The sequence below is a fragment of the Myotis brandtii genome, unplaced genomic scaffold, assembly GCF_000412655.1.
Source record: "Myotis brandtii unplaced genomic scaffold, ASM41265v1 scaffold439, whole genome shotgun sequence".
NCBI lineage: Eukaryota > Metazoa > Chordata > Mammalia > Chiroptera > Vespertilionidae > Myotis > Myotis brandtii.
This window is the reverse complement of record NW_005366783.1, coordinates 291,758-309,554: the sequence shown is the minus strand read 5'-3', so window position 1 is coordinate 309,554 and position 17,797 is coordinate 291,758. Positions and strand designations below refer to the sequence as shown.

The 17,797-nt window shown below is 55.8% G+C and overlaps 2 protein-coding genes across 2 annotated transcripts in view; one reads left to right on the top strand and one right to left on the bottom strand.

The window, feature by feature from the left end:
- Positions 1–884, top strand: part of TMEM266 (transmembrane protein 266) — a 28,403-nt gene extending 27,519 nt beyond the window's left edge. The window contains exon 11 of the mRNA XM_014546251.1: positions 6–884. Within this exon, the coding sequence (XP_014401737.1) occupies positions 6–336 (331 nt within the window). The 3' untranslated portion in view covers positions 337–884. The remainder of the gene's footprint in view (positions 1–5) is intronic.
- Positions 885–6,711: 5,827 nt separating this feature from the next.
- ETFA (electron-transfer-flavoprotein, alpha polypeptide) overlaps positions 6,712–17,797 on the bottom strand; it is a 51,032-nt gene continuing 39,946 nt past the window's right edge. The window contains exons 10-12 of the mRNA XM_014546245.1: positions 12,311–12,376; positions 9,750–9,830; positions 6,712–7,063 (exon numbers count right to left, since the gene is read on the bottom strand). Coding sequence (XP_014401731.1) covers positions 7,025–7,063; positions 9,750–9,830; positions 12,311–12,376 — 186 coding nt within the window. The 3' untranslated portion in view covers positions 6,712–7,024. The remainder of the gene's footprint in view (positions 7,064–9,749; positions 9,831–12,310; positions 12,377–17,797) is intronic.

The following is a 17,797-nucleotide window of genomic DNA, read 5'->3' as shown; positions in this document are numbered from 1 at the left end:
CCCAGCCCCTCCCCCCTGCCACTGTCACCACCACCCCAGCCGCCCGTGGCGGAGACCACCGTCCAGGACCTGCTGTCCTCCCTGTCAGACGACCCCTGCCCGTCCCAGGGGGCCTGGGACCCAGCCCCCTTTGCCCAGCCCAGCCCCGCGGGCTCCCCCCAGACCAGCCCGGAGCTGGAGCACAGGGTCAGTCTGCTCAACCGCAAGAACCAGGAGGGCTTCCCCGTCCTGCAGCTCAAGCCCACCCTCCACTTCCAGGCCGCCGCCCCGACGCTGCACAGGTTCTCCTCGTTGGAATCCAAAGAGCAGACGCTGCACAGGGTCCCGGAAGCCTAGAGTCCCGCTGGGCTGGGGGTGACGGGCAGACAGCCCGGGGCCCAGAGGCCACCCAGGGCCATACGAGGGACCCAGGAGCCCACCTGGCCTCTCGGGTGCCGCCTGCCTCCAGGGAGGGGACGCCAGGCCAGGAGGACACATGCCTCAGACCTCGCCGCCCAGAGCTGGTGCCTCCCTCTGGCTGATCAGGGGAAGGTGGTGCTCGGCTGGGGTTTTAAACCATTTTTACAAGAACCAGCCTGTGGCCCAGCCTCTGCCATCGCCTTCGCTCCCGGCCCCTCGGGAGCAGCACTGTGAGCAGGGGCTCCAGCCCCACCCGCGCCCTCGCGTCCAGGCACCTGGGTGGAGCCCAGTCTCAGACGACCACTGAGCCCACGTCGTTCCTCATTCTCTCATTTCCGCATGAGCCTTTCTGAGTATTTTTAAGACAAACCCTAGTTTCCACCCTCACAGGACGTAAGGGGTGAGTTTGGAGGTGGGTGGGCGTGTCCTGGGGAGGGACGCCATTTTGCACACTCAGCTTTGTAATAAAAGCCAGCTGCACTGAGCCCAGGTTGGCAGGCGTTCTCCTTGGGTCGCTGGCCTCGGTGAAGCCTGCAGTCCTCTCTGGGGTTGGGGTTGGCTGCTGGGACCCCACCCTCTCCAGCAGCCCCGAGGCATTTCCAGAGAGGAGGGCACCTGGGCCCAGGCAGGCAGCTCACCCTGCCGGCCTGTGACTGGACTAGTCCCTTCCCTCATCTCCGCCCAGGAGGCCAGAATCCCTTTTCGCTGACAACTGCCTGACCCAGCTCCCTCCCTGGGATCTCGAACTCAGCAGGTGAAAAGCTGAGCGCCACCCTGACGCCCCCATTGGGGCTCCCTCCTCTTCCTCCACAAGCAGTCGCCAGTCCTGGCCATTCTGCCCTCCAGCCCCTTTGTGAACTGGCTCACCTGCCCCTGTGGCCGCCCTTTCTCCCTCCATCCCTGTCCAGGTTGTTCTCAGTGTGTGACTGTCTAATGCAGCCCCCCGCCCCCCCCGTAGGGGGTCAGGGTGTCCACAGGCTCCTGTGGCCCCAGGAAATCCCCATCCCAGGCTGTGGCACCTGCCTGCCTGAGCCCAGAACCCTGCACGGGCCACAGGCGGCGCCGGCACTGGGGAAGGTCAGACAGCTGGGGGGGGGGGGGGGGGGGGGGGGGGGGGGGGGGACGCGCACATGCGAGGCCAAGCACATCATTGTTAAAGGAATTTGTCCGCCAGTTTTGGGGTGTCACGTGAGGCATTCTGGGTCCCCGACAGCAAAATTACAGCTCCCACTAAGCGCCCTACTAAGGCCTCTACACGTGGGCTTTACTCCCTGGTGCCCTGTGAGATGGTGTCACAACCTCCATTTTACAGAGAAAGAGCCCCAGGCTCAGCGCCTCGGAAACTCCTAAGGACACACCCCAGTGAGGCGCCCACACTGGGTCCCAGGTCCACCCTCCGCAGCGTGCGAGGTGTGTGCCAGGCTGCAGAGCTTTGGAAGCAAAAGTCACAGCTTCTGTCACATGAAGGGTGGCGGGCATGGCATGACTGACAGTCTCTCGGGCAAGAGCCAGCAGGGCCCGGATGAGTGGCCTGCAGGCCCGGCTGCCCAGTGTCGCTGCCCCAGTGGTCGAGGGGCCTGTCCTGAGCCAGAGGTGAGACCCAACCACCAGCCAGTACTCGCCCCTGCTGTGGACGTCTTCTCCGGAGAAACCAGAGGCCTCAAAGGACAGCCCTGGGGACGCTGCTAGGCAAGTGTCTCCTGCTCCCTGCCTCAGTTTCCCCACCTAGAAATGGGGTCGGCAGAAGAGCTTCGTTTGGAAGCTGGTTTCTCAGGGATGACACATGGCCGTGCGGTGCATTCTGCTGAGCAGCCCCTGGTGAGAACGGCAGGGCCAGACCAGGATGGGAGAGGTGCCCGCCCCCCCCGCCCAGACAGTCCACGGCCGCAGCTTAGCGGGTGGACACTTACAAGCCAGGGCACAGGTGTGGTGTGGAGCCTGGAGGCGTGGAGCACAGGAGGTGAGAGTAAAAGCTTGTGGCTTTCATGGTGCCCTGGGGCCCGCCTTTCAGAGCCCCTCCGGTGCCCCCAGAGGGAGGAGGGCCTGGGGCACACAGCTGTCTCCCAGCAGCCAGCAGGAGGGAGAGGACAGCAACGGCTCCCAGTCCTTCACTTCCTGGGAGATGGGCTCTGCAGAGTGGGTGCTGCTTTCCCTGCTCTAGAGGGAAACGGTGCAGATGGTTAATTACTGACCTGGCGGGGAGGGGGGGCGGGGGATCAAACCCAGGTCAGGCTAGTAGATGTCACATGGCACATGGAGAAGTGGGCACCTGGGATGAAGCCAGTGGCACAGCCCAGACAGAAGTCGGCCTCCGGCCCAGGCAGCTGCCCTCCTTCAGCTGCCCTCCCTGTAGACCCTCCAGCAGGGCCCCTCCCTGCCCAGCCTCAGCCCAGAACTGGATGGGAGCCACTCCTGTGGCCAGGGTGCCCCCCGACAGGCCAACCCTGGCAGCAGGGGCCAGGCTCGGAGCCAGCAGTGCTGGTGGCCAGCCCCCAAGAGAGTTGGGCCCGAGCGGGCGGCCTGGCCCTCGGTCGGCCGCCCCTAATGACGCCAGGGCCCAGACCTCTAACCCAAACCCTGGCCTTCAGACCAAGTCCCACAGGCGGGGCTTTCACGGGCCGTGCAGCTGGCGCGTGGCGGGGACGACCCTCAGCTCAGGGAGGCCCGGTGCTGCTCCCAGGCCATGTGGTGCCTCTTCATCCGAAGAGAAGGCCGAGAGCAGGGCTGTGGGCGCTCACTACACAAGGGGGAAAGGGAAGGGCCTCGCCTTCACACGGGCACTGACAGCAGCTCGGGTGGCACAGATTAGCCCGGGTCTCGAAAGGTGTGGGGCCTCTACCTCAGGTGCTGCTGGGCCTAGAGGGTGCGCCGGTGCCCAGGCACCTGACGCTGGGCCAGCCCTGCTCCTGGCTGGCTCTATGGCCCCCTCCCCCGTCCTCTCACCAGGATCAGGCAGGACGCTGACCCCGGGATGAAGGTGGCAGACTCCCCGGTGCCTGTGATGACGCACCTTCCACAAGTGCTCGGGGAGCCTCAGGACGAGGCAGGGGCCCCTCCACCTCCACTGTATAGCGAAGGGGTGGGTGCGGGGCCACAAGGGACGGCCAGTGTGCAGACCAGACCAGTGTCTTCCCTGGGCAGCGTGGCCCAGAACAGGGAGGCCAGGCCAGGCCTGGGGAGGCCCCCACTCCCTATGGTCCTGGTGCCTCTGGACCTCGCCCACCTGCCTGCTGCCCGGGACACACTTCCTCCCGGCTGGCTTTGTTGCCCCTTCTGAATCAGCTCAGCTTCTCCTCTCGCTCCCTCCACTCGCCGGGCCCAGCCAGGCCAGATGAGGTGCCTCCCCTGTTCTCCCCAAGAGGGACTTGGGGCCTGGAGGGTGGGTGAGAGCAGACTGTGGCCTAAGGGCAGACTGCTGGACAGTGGGAAACGGGACAGTGTATGTAAAGGCTCAGCACAGAGCCCCGGGCATAAGAAGCTCTCAGAAAGAACCACCATCACATCAACCTGCCAGCACTGTCCACAGGTAGAAGCTAGAAGACACCCTGAAAGATAACCAAGTGCAATTTGCTGTTTACACGTGATGACAACGGTGTGTAAAAGGAGACCCAACAGGACAATGGGCTGCATCTGCAGCAGCAAGAGAACCAGGACCAGAACCCACGTGTCCTGTGACCAGCCTGCTCCGCGCTCAGCCCTCTTGGACCCAGGCCCAGCCCAGGACCTGCCTGTCACCACGGCACCAGGGGAGGAGGCAAAGCTGGTGAAGTGCGGACAAGTGAGCCTCACCAGGGCCTGACCGCACCCCAATCCAAGCCCCACAGAAAGGCAGCGCCAGCTTCCCTCCCAATAAGCCCCCCTTGATCACTGCCCTGTGCTCTCATGACAACCAGAGGATGGAGACCTGCAGAAGCTGGAAGACGGGGGGGTGGGGTGGGGTGGGGAGCAGCCTGGTGCAGAGGAAAGGCCCTGCTCCCCAGACCTGGAGTCCAGGCAGGTTCCACACCTGCTCCCTGGCTGCATGCTGGTCAGTCACCGCTCAGCCAATCCCTTCGTCCGGAAAGTAGGGGTGATGACACGCACTTTGGGGACCGCTGCTGTAGAGGACGTGACGCACCCAGTAGGTCTCATCAGTAACATTGGCCAGAAGCTGTGGTTTGTGTGCTAGTTCTACCACTTGCTTTGGGACGGAGGCAAATCAACTCTCCCGAGAGTCTGGTTTCTCACGGGTTCCTACCCTTTCCACCTCCGACGTCCTTTAAACAAAATTACCTTATAAACCAAGGATTATCAGCAACTCTTCTTCATTTGGGTTTCCCACAAAGTATTTTTTTTTAAAACCTAGGCATATACCAAGTTGTGGCAGTATTTCACCCTAGCGGCTTTCTAGAAGGTTCTCAGGCAAGTCGCCTTGAGCGAGCCAGATCCATCCGTTACAATCTAGTCCTCTGGGTTCCCAGCCTCTCAGCACACTTGTATGCAGATCAAACAGCCCTTCCGGAGGGAGTGCACTGAGGCAGCCAGCCCGCCCTCCCAGAAAGAGAAAGAGCACTTACAGCTGGGGTTCCGCGCCCCAGCACACGCTCCCCGAGCCTGGGGGGAAGGGCCCCACTCTGCCAGCCTCGCCCACAGCTCTGGACCATCTCTGGCCTCCCGGGACCCACTCTGTAGCCAAAGAGCTTTCAGCCAAACCCATCCAGGCACAAGCCACAGGGTTCCTGCCACAGCCTCCCAGTCACTCCCCCTCCTCCCTCCCACCCTGCACTCCCCCGGTTAGGTCCTCCTGGCTCAGGTCTCGGGCCTTCCTCACGAAACGTCGATGGCTCCCGGCTGCAGGAGGGAGGCACACAGCTCTCTGAGGAGCACTCACTCACTCCTCTGCCTCATTAACAGAAGGTTGAAATGCCAGAGACATTTACCGTCTAAAGGGTCTCAATCGCCGGTCACTTCCGCTCTCTTCCCCGTGTCCCGTTAACCCCTAACGGCTGCACACCTGCGTCAAGGTGGCAGCTCTGTCACAACTCACCTCCTACGGCACTAGACACCTGTCCACACCTTCCTGCAGTGGAAACCTGTTCTGGGGCTGCACTCGCACAGCGTCCGGCTCTTGGTGACACTCGACCTCAGCCACGCCTGGGGCAGCGGTGTGAGTGCCATGCGAACCACATCTGTGGCGACTCACCCGCCGCTGCTTTCTGAGAGCTCACAGGAGGCCACAAGGATAAACAGAGCGTTCTCTGCATGGATTTTAAACATATTCTGTAATAACAAAAGCACAATACGCAAACCGACCGAATGACCGTCTGGACCGGACGACCACGCTGACACACGCTGGTGCCAGGCCAGCCAAGGCGGGGGTGATGCGATTGGTCGGGGGGCCGCCATCGCCCCGATTGCCAGGCAGAGGGAGGCCAGGCCACCGGCCAGCGGGGTAATCGATCGGGAGGAGGGGGGTCCTCCATGATCGCCCCAAAGAGGGAGGCCCAGGCCACCATTGATCGTGAAGCCCTGGCCGGGTGGGTGGGGCCTCTGCTGGGCAATTGATCACAGAGCCCGATCATCACGGAGCCCGGTGATCGACTGTCCCAAAGAGGGAGGCCCAGGCTACCCGGCCGGCGGCAACAGAGCGAGGCCCAGGTCACAAGCCAGTGACGCTGTGGCGGGTATGCAGGACTGGCCAGCAATCGCCACGCAGAGGGAGGCCCAGGCCTGTCAAGCGATCGCACTCACACCTGTTGCCTGCAGAGGGAGGTGACCACCAGTGGGGGGGGGGGGGGCAGAACCGCACAGATGTCAAGCAGTGGCAGCGGCAGCGGCAGGGGGGGGCCAGCTGCCAGCAGCTGGGGGAAGGAAACCCCTGATAGGCCCTGATTGCTGGCCAGGCCGAGGGACCCTACCCCAGGGGTCCCGGATTGCGAGAGGACGCAGGCCGGGCTGAGGGACACTCCCCCTCACCCCTTGCATGGTTTCCGTGCGCTCACTGGGCCTTTAGTTTATAGCAGCATCAGAAAGCAGCCCCTCCTCCCCTCCCCTCTCCTTTACAGACACAAAGTCCTACAAGCTGACAAAACCTTAACGAAACGGGAAACAATCTAACTTCAGCCGGCAAGCACGCTCCGCAGGACCAGGTGGAAGTCAGGTGCCATGACTTTCTGAAGACAGAGGCATCTTTAAGAGAACAACCACGCGGTGGGCCGTGCTTTCTTAACTCCGAATCTGCCCATCTGTCCCCTCTTAGCAGCTAGGTCAGGTGGACTAGGATGGCGGCGACATTCACGTTCACAGACAGAGCCCTCGATGAACCAGTCAGGCAAAGGAAAAAAATGAATTTTTACTACCTTTCTTCAATTTTCTCTCTCTTTACGAAGAGAGGATATTTCTGGTAGTAGTTTAAAGCTGTGGAAAGACTTTATTATATTTTATTACAGAATTAGAAAATTTTAAAAATAATTGTTTGGAACCACAGTTAAAAAGAAACGTAATACCCCCATAAAAAAGCATTCTGGCACCTGTTAGAATTTCCCCTCAAGTTATGAAATGCAGCTTTCCAAAGATTGTTATAACAGCCGTGACTATAATTTCAGCGGAATACTCATAATTTTTCTTCTGAACACATGATCATGACTCATTTTTTCTTTAATAGCTCCGTCATTTCAGGAACTACCTGCAAATGAAGAAAAAGAGTCATTAGGCCACTTGAGGCCACTGTGACTGGTCACCACTCCTCAGGAAGCCCTCGGAGGCCACAGGAAGTGTGAAGCCCTCCTGTGCCCAGGGGCCTCCCTCCCTCCTCCAGCCTCTCCTCCCGCCGCGGAGAGACCCTGACACAGGGCTGCAGGGCCAAGAGCCCACCACTGCCTAGGAGCTTTCTGACAAATCACAACCCTCAGGCCCCGCACAAAACACAAGTCTGTGCCGAGTACCAGCTCCCGGCATCTCCCCTCCCCACGGCACGCCTGCCTTCCCTTCAAAGGCCACACGAAGTCTCGCTCAGTCATGCCTCTGCCAACCTCCTCGACCTTTTCTCCTGTCTGTCCATTTGCTCGCCGTTCATCTCACAAGCAGTGCCGTGCTCCGGGCACACAGACACGAGCCGCACGCTGACCACTGAACCATCACTATTAGCACCGAGGCCTCCTGCCACCACAGTGCTGGCCCGCAGGACAGGGAGGCACAGTGAGGAGCAGGCCCAGGCTGAGAGGGTTATTTACTGACCCTGAGTCTTCCCAGTTCAGTGGCTGCACCGGGATTTCAGTGAGGAGCTGCCCGTGTAGGACCTGCAGGGGGACGGAGCGCTAGCTGAGCCGCGGGTGTGACTATCCTCACCCGGGCTGCCAAGCGACCCTCCGCCGTTGCGCGGACATCCCAGCTGCACCCCTGGTGAGTGAGCCTCTCAATTATTTAGCAGAGCTACTCCCGTTAGGTGGAAACAATTTGCTCGTACAAATTCATTACGGAGACTGTCGACACGTTTCCCCTGAACGTGGCTCTGTCTGTGGCCCATGGAAAGGCCCTGTTCCCGCGGAGCTGGCACCCCCCTCCCACTCTCCTCGGAGGATGGGCCGAGAGCCCGTGTGCTGTGCCTGGGAGTGTAAGGCTGACCGAACAAAAAAAAGACATAGATGGTGGAGAGAGAGAAACCCTCAACCCTTTATGGGGCAGGAGGACCTTCTGTAAGGTTTTTAAAAACTGTGTGTTCTAAACCAAATTCATGTTTCCTTTAGAAAAAGTTGAGCTCTAGCCTGTTTTTCATGAAAAATTTAGTCTAAAAAAAGGTGTGTTTTTTTTAACACAGCTATTGAGTTATTTTCTATAAGATCTTAATCCAAAATAGATAATACTAATTTTCATTCACAGTGTATGAGATTTTTTTTAAAATGTCGCTATTCCTTTAACTATTTGATTTTTAAAAGACAGAGTGTGGCCCCAGTGAATACGTTCTCTAAACCACCATGTCCACTCCTCGGTCAGAACAACTGTAATCACCACCGATGTGACCCTCACTCTGATTTCAGCTGAGGACGCAATGTGACGGGCACGTCCGAGACGTGGTCCTTTCATGTGAGATGCCCTGGTGCTGCCCTCCCGCCTGCAGCACCTGGTGAGCCAGGAAGGCGGTGATGAAAGGACAGGATCAGGAGCCGGCAGTAGTTGTGTTAACAACCTGCTGAGTAATTTCCCCAAATCACAACGCTCGGGACACAGACAAATGAAGGAGAATGCATTTCGCTTGTAGAGACAAACGGGAAGGGCCTCTGAGGGGAGGATGCCCGTGCTGACCCAGAGCAGCGCCCCGCTCCATCCCCGCACCGCGTCTGGGGATTTACCGAGCAGCAGGGGTCCGCCCTCCTCTGCGGGGTCATGCACGTCAGAGTAGAGGCACTCAGCGCTGGCAAAGCCCAGGCAGGAGCCAACCTCTTGCTGGACGGACCACCCGGCTCTGTCCTCGGCTGCAGGCTCTCCATTAGGCCCACGCAGCTCCCTGCGTGAGGGCTTCCTACTCCCGCAAACCCACGTCTCCCAGGGCTGGATGCTACTTCCAGAGCCTCTACTCCTGCAGGAGTGATCGCTGCACAAGGTGACCTAGAAGCCTGTAGGCAGGCCCTGAGGTACCAAGAGGGCAGGCCACGCAAACTGTAACCTTTACATGTGGCCAAGTGAGAACCAGGTGCTCCTCAACACCCGGCGTCATTCTCTCACGCGGAGGCTAACATGGGAGGCAGCAGCCGAGGAGAAAGAACACGCGAAAAATGAAGAGTGTGCCAGTGGGAGTCGTGTTCCCTCCACACTCGTCACGTCAGGAGGGACGGCTTGAACTCAGCGCAGCTCGCAGAGCGCACTTGTTGGGACAGAAGTGGGATCCGAGCACCCCCTCCCGCCGAGAAGGGGGACCCGAGCGCCCCCTCCCCCCGAGAAGCGGACCCGAGCGTCCCCTCCCCCCGAGAAGGGGGACCCGAGCACCCCCTCCCCCCGAGAAGGGGGACCTGAGCGCCCACTCTCCCCGAGAAGCTGGGGCAGGTTCCCCAGGAGGCTGATGTGACTGTCTTCACAGTACCTGCCAAATAGGAGTCCAGGTTCATGAGATGCCAAGAGCCAGATGGATATTTTAAAGACCATACAGACCCCTTAAAGGGAGAAGTATCATGCTCTAGGTAAACATCATGTATTTGTTAGGACAACTTCACCTGAAGTAGCTCAAAATTATGTTCAATATTAATATACACACACACAGACAGACACACAGATGCACAAACACACCATGTCTCCCTATACCAGCTTCCTCCCTGATCAACTCAGAGGTGCTCGGACGGCAGAAGAGACGACAGCCACCACGCGCAGCGCCAGCTTACCTTGAACAGATCTGCGACTATTCCATAATCTGCCACTTGGAAAATGGGGGCCTCAGGGTCTTTGTTAATTGCCACAATTGTCTGTGAAACAGAAACAAGAAGTTTAGTCTTTGTCAAGAAAACAGACCACGTACATGGGTAGTTCTATGTTCCCTCCCAACTGACAAATGGGCAGGACTTTCATAGTCCGACTTAACATACAGGCCACACGACAGTGTCACTCCCAGGCTCGGAGGAGCCCTCAGAGCGATGGCAGCATCTCCCAGGACCGGAGCCTGCAGCTCAGTTAGTCCAGGAAACTACGCCCGGAGGACAGGCCATAGGAACGACGGGGTCAGAGACAGTAAACAAGGGTCCCCTCTGAGCCTCAAATCCAAAGTCACACGGACAAACCATCCGAGCCGCAGGCTCCGATCTGGTGGAGGCGTCTCTCTTCTGGGCACAGGGAGCCTGGTTCCCTGCTACTGGCAGAGGCGTGTGTAGTGAACGCCGGGTCACCATTTTCCTGGAGACCCTTGCTAAGCATCTGACAGTTTAACCATCTGAGAGCTTTTCCATCCCTCGATAGCAAAGTTACTTTTTTTAAAAACATTTTTTTAATTGATTTCAGAGAGGAAGGGAGAGGGAGAGAGAGAGAACCATGGATCAGCTGCCTCCTGCATGGCCCACACCGGGGATCGAGCCCATAACCTGAGCATGTGCCCTTGACTGGAACTGAATCCGAATCTGACAGTTTAACCATCTGAGAGCTTTTCCATCCCTCGATAGCAAAGTTACTTTTTTTAAAAACATTTTTTTAATTGATTTCAGAGAGGAAGGGAGAGGGAGAGAGAGAGAACCATGGATCAGCTGCCTCCTGCATGGCCCACACCGGGGATCGAGCCCATAACCTGAGCATGTGCCCTTGACTGGAATCGAATCCGGGACCCTTCAGTCGACAGGCCAGCGCTCTATCCACTGAGCAACACCAGCTAGGGCTCAAAGTTACTTTTAAAGAAATAGCACAAAACTGTGGGCAAGGAACCACAGAAATATTTAAGGAAAAAATATTTGGGCTGGTTAGTTTTTCAGATTACTAAAAGAATATTCCTGAATTATCAACTATACATACTAGTAACTATGATAAAACCTTGCTTACACCCCAGAGCTTTCTTTTTACGTCCTTAAAAATCCGTGCTCTTCTTCCTTACAGAGTTTTAAAAGCAGATTGTATTCAACCACATCAATATGCATACTGTTCAGAAGTGCTTTCATTACATTGATTCGCTTGATATAATAACACATCTCATATTCTTTCAACTAACTCACAATGCTCATTGAAACTGCAGCTATCAGATTTATGAAAGCAGCTATCGGATTTAAGCCAATCACTCCGAAGTCCTGTTTCAGAGCTTAACCAAAAGGACAACCAGACTGTTGTGTCTCCCACACCAGACAGTGCTGACAGGGGCTGTGTCTTTCTCAGCGAAGCATCTCCAGCATGCAGTGCCAGTACGTGCTGAGTAAACATCTGCCGACTGCGTGGACAGACGAAGTCCTGGCTCAGGTTTATTCCTGTGGGTGGCTCCCTTGTTGCTTGGGCGAGTACTATCCAGTCTAGTCCATCTCTCACCCAATCCAGCCCTGCTGGCCTGGAGCGAGCACTGTCACCAGGATCATCTTGGCGGGCAGTCTTTTATTTTCGAGAAGCAGGATTCTGGGTGTGTCTGAACTGGCCCAGCTAAAAATATGTGTCACGGATGCTGGTGTTGGAGTGTTTTCTCCCTCTAATGCAGCAGTAACATTTTCCGCGTTGGCACTGCTGTTTTCAGAACTCAGTGAAGAACCTGCCATCCGACTGTAAAATCTGACTGGTTTTGAGGCAATTCATTTAGAGGGAAGGTAGTGCCTGTATGCTTTCACGGCAGAAGTTAAACCTGTTAGAAGTTTCATTACCTTTTATGTCAAACTTCCATCTGAACGGATAAAAGCAGGGGTGTCAGAAGCATGCTGACTTCATGAAAGACTAAGTCCATCATTCGAACTGTGCACTGTTATGCATGGCGCAGTGCGCCGTGTTCTGAAAGATGTTCACAGAGCCGTTGCACAGGACTTCAGACATGTCCAAGCAGCAAGTTAAAATCAGTGTTCCCTCTGTGCACTGTATTTTTTAAAATTACTGCAGTGTTAAGACACTCCGACTCACAATGTGTCCGTCACACGTTACCAACAACCCGAGAAGAGGGGCCTTTCTAATGTTGAGGGGGGCGTGGCTCTTAGGGAACCGGGTGAAGCGGACAGAGAACGAGTTGTTTTCACCCCACGTTTTCTACCCACAGACTCAGAGCTGAAAGGGACCTCCACACGGGCACGGGCAGGCCCGGAGCTGAGGTGCACACAGGACACGCGAGGTCAGCTGGCGCTGGAGCTGGACTCGGGTCAGGCCTTTTTCCAGGCACAGCACTGCCCCCCCTACATCCTCAGGCCCCAGATCTACATGAACGGTTGGACTCCACGCACTGAGATCAATTTTATAAACAGGAAAGTTTATCCACTGAGCAGCACTACTGTTGTGTCATTACCTTGCTGTCTTTCATCCCAGCTAAATGTTGGATGGCTCCAGATATTCCTACAGCGATATACAGTTCCTGAAAGAAGAGAGGCGTATCATTAATATGTATTTATGTTATATAAAAGGACATTCATTAAATTGTTAATCAAAATACACTTACTACATCTCACATGCAGGACAACCCAGGCCAACAAGTTCTACTGTAAAGACACTGTTGCACTAGCCCTCTCCTAGCACATTCGCAAAGCAGCATCGGAAAGGGTCACAGTTCTGCGAGTCCTTCCGACACACACGTCCACATTAGACTCAACAAGTCTTCAAAGCCTCGCCAGCCCTAGCTGTCTGGCTCAGTGGATAGAGCGTCAGCCTGCAGACTGAAGGGTCCCGGGTTCGATTCTGGTTAAGGGCACATGCCCGGGTTGTGGGCTTGATCCCCAGTAGGGGATGTCCGGGGAGCAGCCAATCAATGATTCTCTCTCATCATTGATGTTTCTGTCCCTTCCTCTCTGAAATGAATAAAAACATATATTTTTTAAAAGCCTCTCCATGTGCATCATAAAATACTAATAACATTGTTGCTTCATTCCAACAGTAAATGTCCATAAAAATGTAATATAAATGCAATTTTCTTTAAACCCCCAGGAAGTGAATGCTGTTTGTTGACGTTAACCATGTCCCGGAGGAAGTAACAGATTCTGGGCCAAACCAACCAACACAGGTGTCTCAGGGCCTCTCCTGCCTTTCTCACCAGCAGCACAGACAGGCGGACAGGCCCACGCGACCACAGGACCTTCCTGACTGTCTGTAAACAAGGGTTTCTGAATAAATAAAAGCGTTAGAACAACAGCTGAGCTGAGCCCTGGGCCTGGCTGCTTTCTGAGGTTGGTGGCTCTCAGGCAGAAAGGCGGCAGTTACCGGTAGAGAATGTTGTCGGCTGCCTTCCCGTGGCTCAGGAGGCGTTTCTGCGCGTCAATAAAATCACCACCACCACGCACCAAACCCTCACAGGAGGCCACGGAGAACTCTATGTGGACCAAGGCCACCCTGCCCTGAGGCACTTTCCTCTAAATCAGATAGTGAGTAAGGAAGAGAATTGGGAGACCATGAGAGGCGTGTTGAGGGGAGAACAGCAATTAAGGGCCAAAGAGTGGTGAGAGGAAGAAGGGAGCAGGCACAGAGGAAGGCGGGTGGTCCTGGTGAGATGGAAGCCCCAGCGGCCCCAGGAAGGAGGGAACCCAGAGGAGGGCGAGCCCAGGCCAACCGACAGCTGCAGCAGCACAGCTGGCCATTCTCAGCTCGAGAGCAGGACGGGGGAGGAGTAAAGCCCAGGCAGCAGGAGGACGGGCTACTCTGCGATGGAGACAGCGCTTCATGGCACACCAGGGCCGGCAGGAAAAGGCACAAATCCCTCCTCCTCTGTCAGAACTGGACAGACTGTAGCTGCAGACTCGCCCACAGAACAGGCTGAGATGGAGCTGCCGCATCAGGTGGTTCCGCAGAGGCTGCAAGAGCACCCTGCCCTGTGGCTACGAGCCAGGCTCTGGAATCTCGCTGCCCACGTGTCAACTCCAGCCCAGCCTGACAGACATGTGACTGTGGGCCAGTCCTCTAGCCTCTGGGGCCCAGATTGCTGGTCTGAAAAACCTCCGTTATGCGAACCCCACTTCACAGGTGTCTGTGAGGCTTGTCCTTAGCTTCCCGAGACCCCGCGGCCACTCAGTTAAGGTGCGGTTCCCTCAGCGCACAGGGGGCCGCGGAGCGCCGTGCAGAGCTGAGCAGCGTGGACACGGAAGGACTCTGGAGGGAAGCGTGATTCCCATCAGCCATTGCACATCTTCATTTTTACGACAGTAATTTCCCAGCAGGTGGCAGTCAAGTCACTGGAGAATGGGGTCTTCCCCCTGATTCATTCAGACAAGCTGTGTGACCAGCAGACGCCGGGCAGCCAGAACCCCGTGGTGCCGACACTGCCCTTGCCAAGCGCCCATACGAGGGAGGAGCTGAGAAGCAATGCTGGCTGCGGCTTTCCTGTGTCCACATCGTCCTGTACCTTCCAGGTGGGAAAAGACACCTACCTCGCGCTCACAGGCTAACCACAAGGTTCAATAAGAGGATAACAACCTATGAACAGTTCAGGAGACACTTGCGTGTGACGGAGCGCGGGCCTCTTGCGCGGCCCCTGGCCCTGGGAAGCGCAAAGGCTGAGAGGCAGGAAGCCGACACCCGCTCTAGTCACCTCTGCCCACAGGACCCCACGTGTGCAGCCGGTCCCGGCCGTCCTGCTGCCACAGGCCTTCGGGCCAAGAAGCTTTTACAAGCCGGTTTCACTGGCCCCGGCTTGAGGACAAGCCCACACGGCTGAGAAACAGGAAGACGCCGGGACTGAAATGTGAGTCCTGTCGGAGCAGGCGTGTGGCCGCGGGTCTGACACGCTTGTGTCGGAGAAATCCACCAACGGCGGAGCCACGGCGGTGTCCTCTGGCAGGCGACGGGGCTGGGTGCGTTCTTCAGAAGAGAGTCCTCGCTTCACTCCTGCTCCGCCCTGACCGTGTGCAGGACACCCGCCCGCCAGGAGCCAGGGCGGAAGCGAGGGGCAAGCGGCCGTCCACCTGCACGTGCGACCTCTGCCCACACGGCTGACAAACCCAGAAGACGTGCGAGGTAACGTGAGCCACATATTTAATTCTAACTGTCCTGTAGCCGCATCAACGTAAAAAGAAGCAGGTGAAACTAACTTTAATGAATTCCTGTTCAGACCACCACATCCTGATGGGAACGTGCTGGACAGGAGCTGAGGAGCCGCCTTCGGGTCAGCCCTGCAGGTGCCTGTGGGGCCTGTGGGCGGGAGGTGAGGAGACAGCGCCTCGAGCCGCGGTGCCTGTGCTGGTCAGAACAAGACTGGCCACGGGGCCACGGGGTGTTAAACTCTGAGAACAGGAGCAGCAGGACTGACCACGGCAGTCACAGCCTCAGGGCGTCTGGACCATCACAGAAAACCAAAGCAGCTGAGCACTCCCGGTTCAATACAGCAAATGCACACTCTGAAAAGAAACTATCCAGTTTTTTTCTCTAGTAGGTTGTGTTTTTTCTTAAAACTCTAGAAGAACCTGAAAAAAATATATCCTTAAAAACTCACACGTCTCAAAAAAAAAAGGGGGGGGGGCACCTAAATAATCTGAGTTAATAAATTAAAAATTTTAAATACCTGGAACAAAATACCAAAAAAAGCACAGCGGTCCCCCTTGCAGTTTCGGTTACCCATGAGCAACTGCAGTCCGAAAACATTAAATGAAAAATTCCAGAAATGAACAAGTTTTTCCAGATTTTAAAAATTAAAGTGTAGCTGACAGACGATATTACATCAGCTTCAGGTGTGCGACATCGTGATTCCGCATCTCTGAGCCTCACAATGTGGTCGCCACGGCGAGCCTGCTAACCTCCATCACCACAGCCACTGCGTATTAGTGACTACACTTCACATGCCCGTAACTTACTGCCTTTATAGCTGGAAAGCCAAACCTCTTAACCCCCTTCACCTTCATTCACACGTGCTGAGTGCCGCGATGAAATTTCACGCTGTTTCCAAAACATCTTCAGATGATGTAATGTTTTTGACAATCACACACACTTATCTATTCAAGTAAAGTTCTCATCTCAGTAGCCCCTTACCAGTATTTTCTCAGTATTAATAAGAACTCCACTTGTAGAGTTATCTTTATAAGGTAACTTACTCGCCGAAACCGGTTTGGCTCAGCGGATAGAGCGTCAGCCTGCGGACTGAAGGGTCCCAGGTTCGATTCCGGTCAAGGGCATGTACCTGGGTTGCGGGCACATCCCCAGTAGGAGATGTGCAGGAGGCGGCTGATCGATGTTTCTCTCCCATCGATGTTTCTAACTCTCTATCTCTCTCCCTTCCTCTCTGTAAAAAATCAATAAAAATATATATTAAAAAAAAATAAGGTAACTTACTCAATTCCTACCCTAATACCATATATTTCAAGTGAATAAAGGGATTCATTTTTTTAAAAATATATTTTATTGAACTTTTACAGAGAGGAAGGGAGAGAGATAGAGAGTTAGAAACATCGATCAGCTGCCTCCTGCACATCCCCCACTGGGGATGTGCCCGCAACCCAGGTACATGCCCTTGACCGGAATCGAACCCGGGACCCCCCGGTCCGCAGGCCGACGCTCTATCCACTGAGCCAAACTGGTTTCGGCAAGGGATTCATTTATTAATTTCTTACTGTGCCTAATTTATCAATTTTATCATAGGAATGTACGTACAGGGGAAAAAGCAGTGTACAGGGTGGGGCAAAGGTAGGTTTACAGTTGTGAGTACATGAAACAGAGTTATTTATTACTATTTTTATCCTCATCTGAGGATATATTTATTGATTTTAGAGAGAAGAGGAGGGGAGAGAGAGACAAACATCGATGTGAGAGAGAAACATCGATTGGTTGCCTCCCGTATGCACCATGACTGGGGATCAAACCCGTAACCTTTTTGGTGTACAGCACGACACCCCAACCGAGACAGCCAGGGCACAGAGTTCATTCTTGTATTACATTAATTACGAGAGGCCCAGTGCACGAAATTTGTGCACTGGGGGTGGAGGTGGGGGTGGCTCAGCCCAGCCTGCGCCCTCTCGCAGTCCGGGAGCCCTCAGGGGATGTCTGACAGATGGCTTAGGCCCGCTCCCCAGCAGTCGGACATCCTTAGCCACGGCCGCTGCACTCACCAGCTGTGAGCCCGGCTCAGAGCTTCTGGCTGAGCGGTGCTTCCCCTGTGGGAGTGCACTGACCACCAGGGGCAGCTCCTGCACTGAGCGTCTGCCCCCTGGAGGTCAGTGCACGTCAGAGCGACCGGTCGTTCTGACGTTCGGTCGATCTGCATATTAGCCTTTTATTACATAGGACAGGATTGTATTACTTTCCATATGAACCACTGTAAACCTATTTCTGTCCCATATACATAGGGTTTGGCACCACACTGGGGGTCCTGGAAAGTACACTCTGTGGATGAAGGATGACGACCACGTAACAGAAAACGTGGGATGCACTTACCAGTAATACTTAGGATGACAGAAAATTAGTGAGCTAAGATCTCAGCTCAAGAAAGTTGAAAATGAGCAAGTGTAAGAAACCATTTGTTCAGTCACTAATATCTATCTATATAAAAGCCTATGCGACCATCAGACGGGTAGCTACGACGCGCACTGACCACCAGGGGGCAGCTGCTCCGACTGGTAGCTACGACGCGCACTGACCACCAGGGGGCAGACACTCAATGCAGGAGCTGCCAAGCTACAGTCACTTGGCAGCTGCGGTTCTCGGGTGACGCACTCAGAACCAGAGAGGAGGGAGCCCGAATCCGGGGTGCGTCACCCGAGACCCGCCCTCTCGCACTCCGGGACCCCTCGGGGGATGTCAGAGAGCCCATCTCAGCCCGATCCCCGCAGGCCAGGCCCAGGGACCCCACGGGTGCACAAATCGG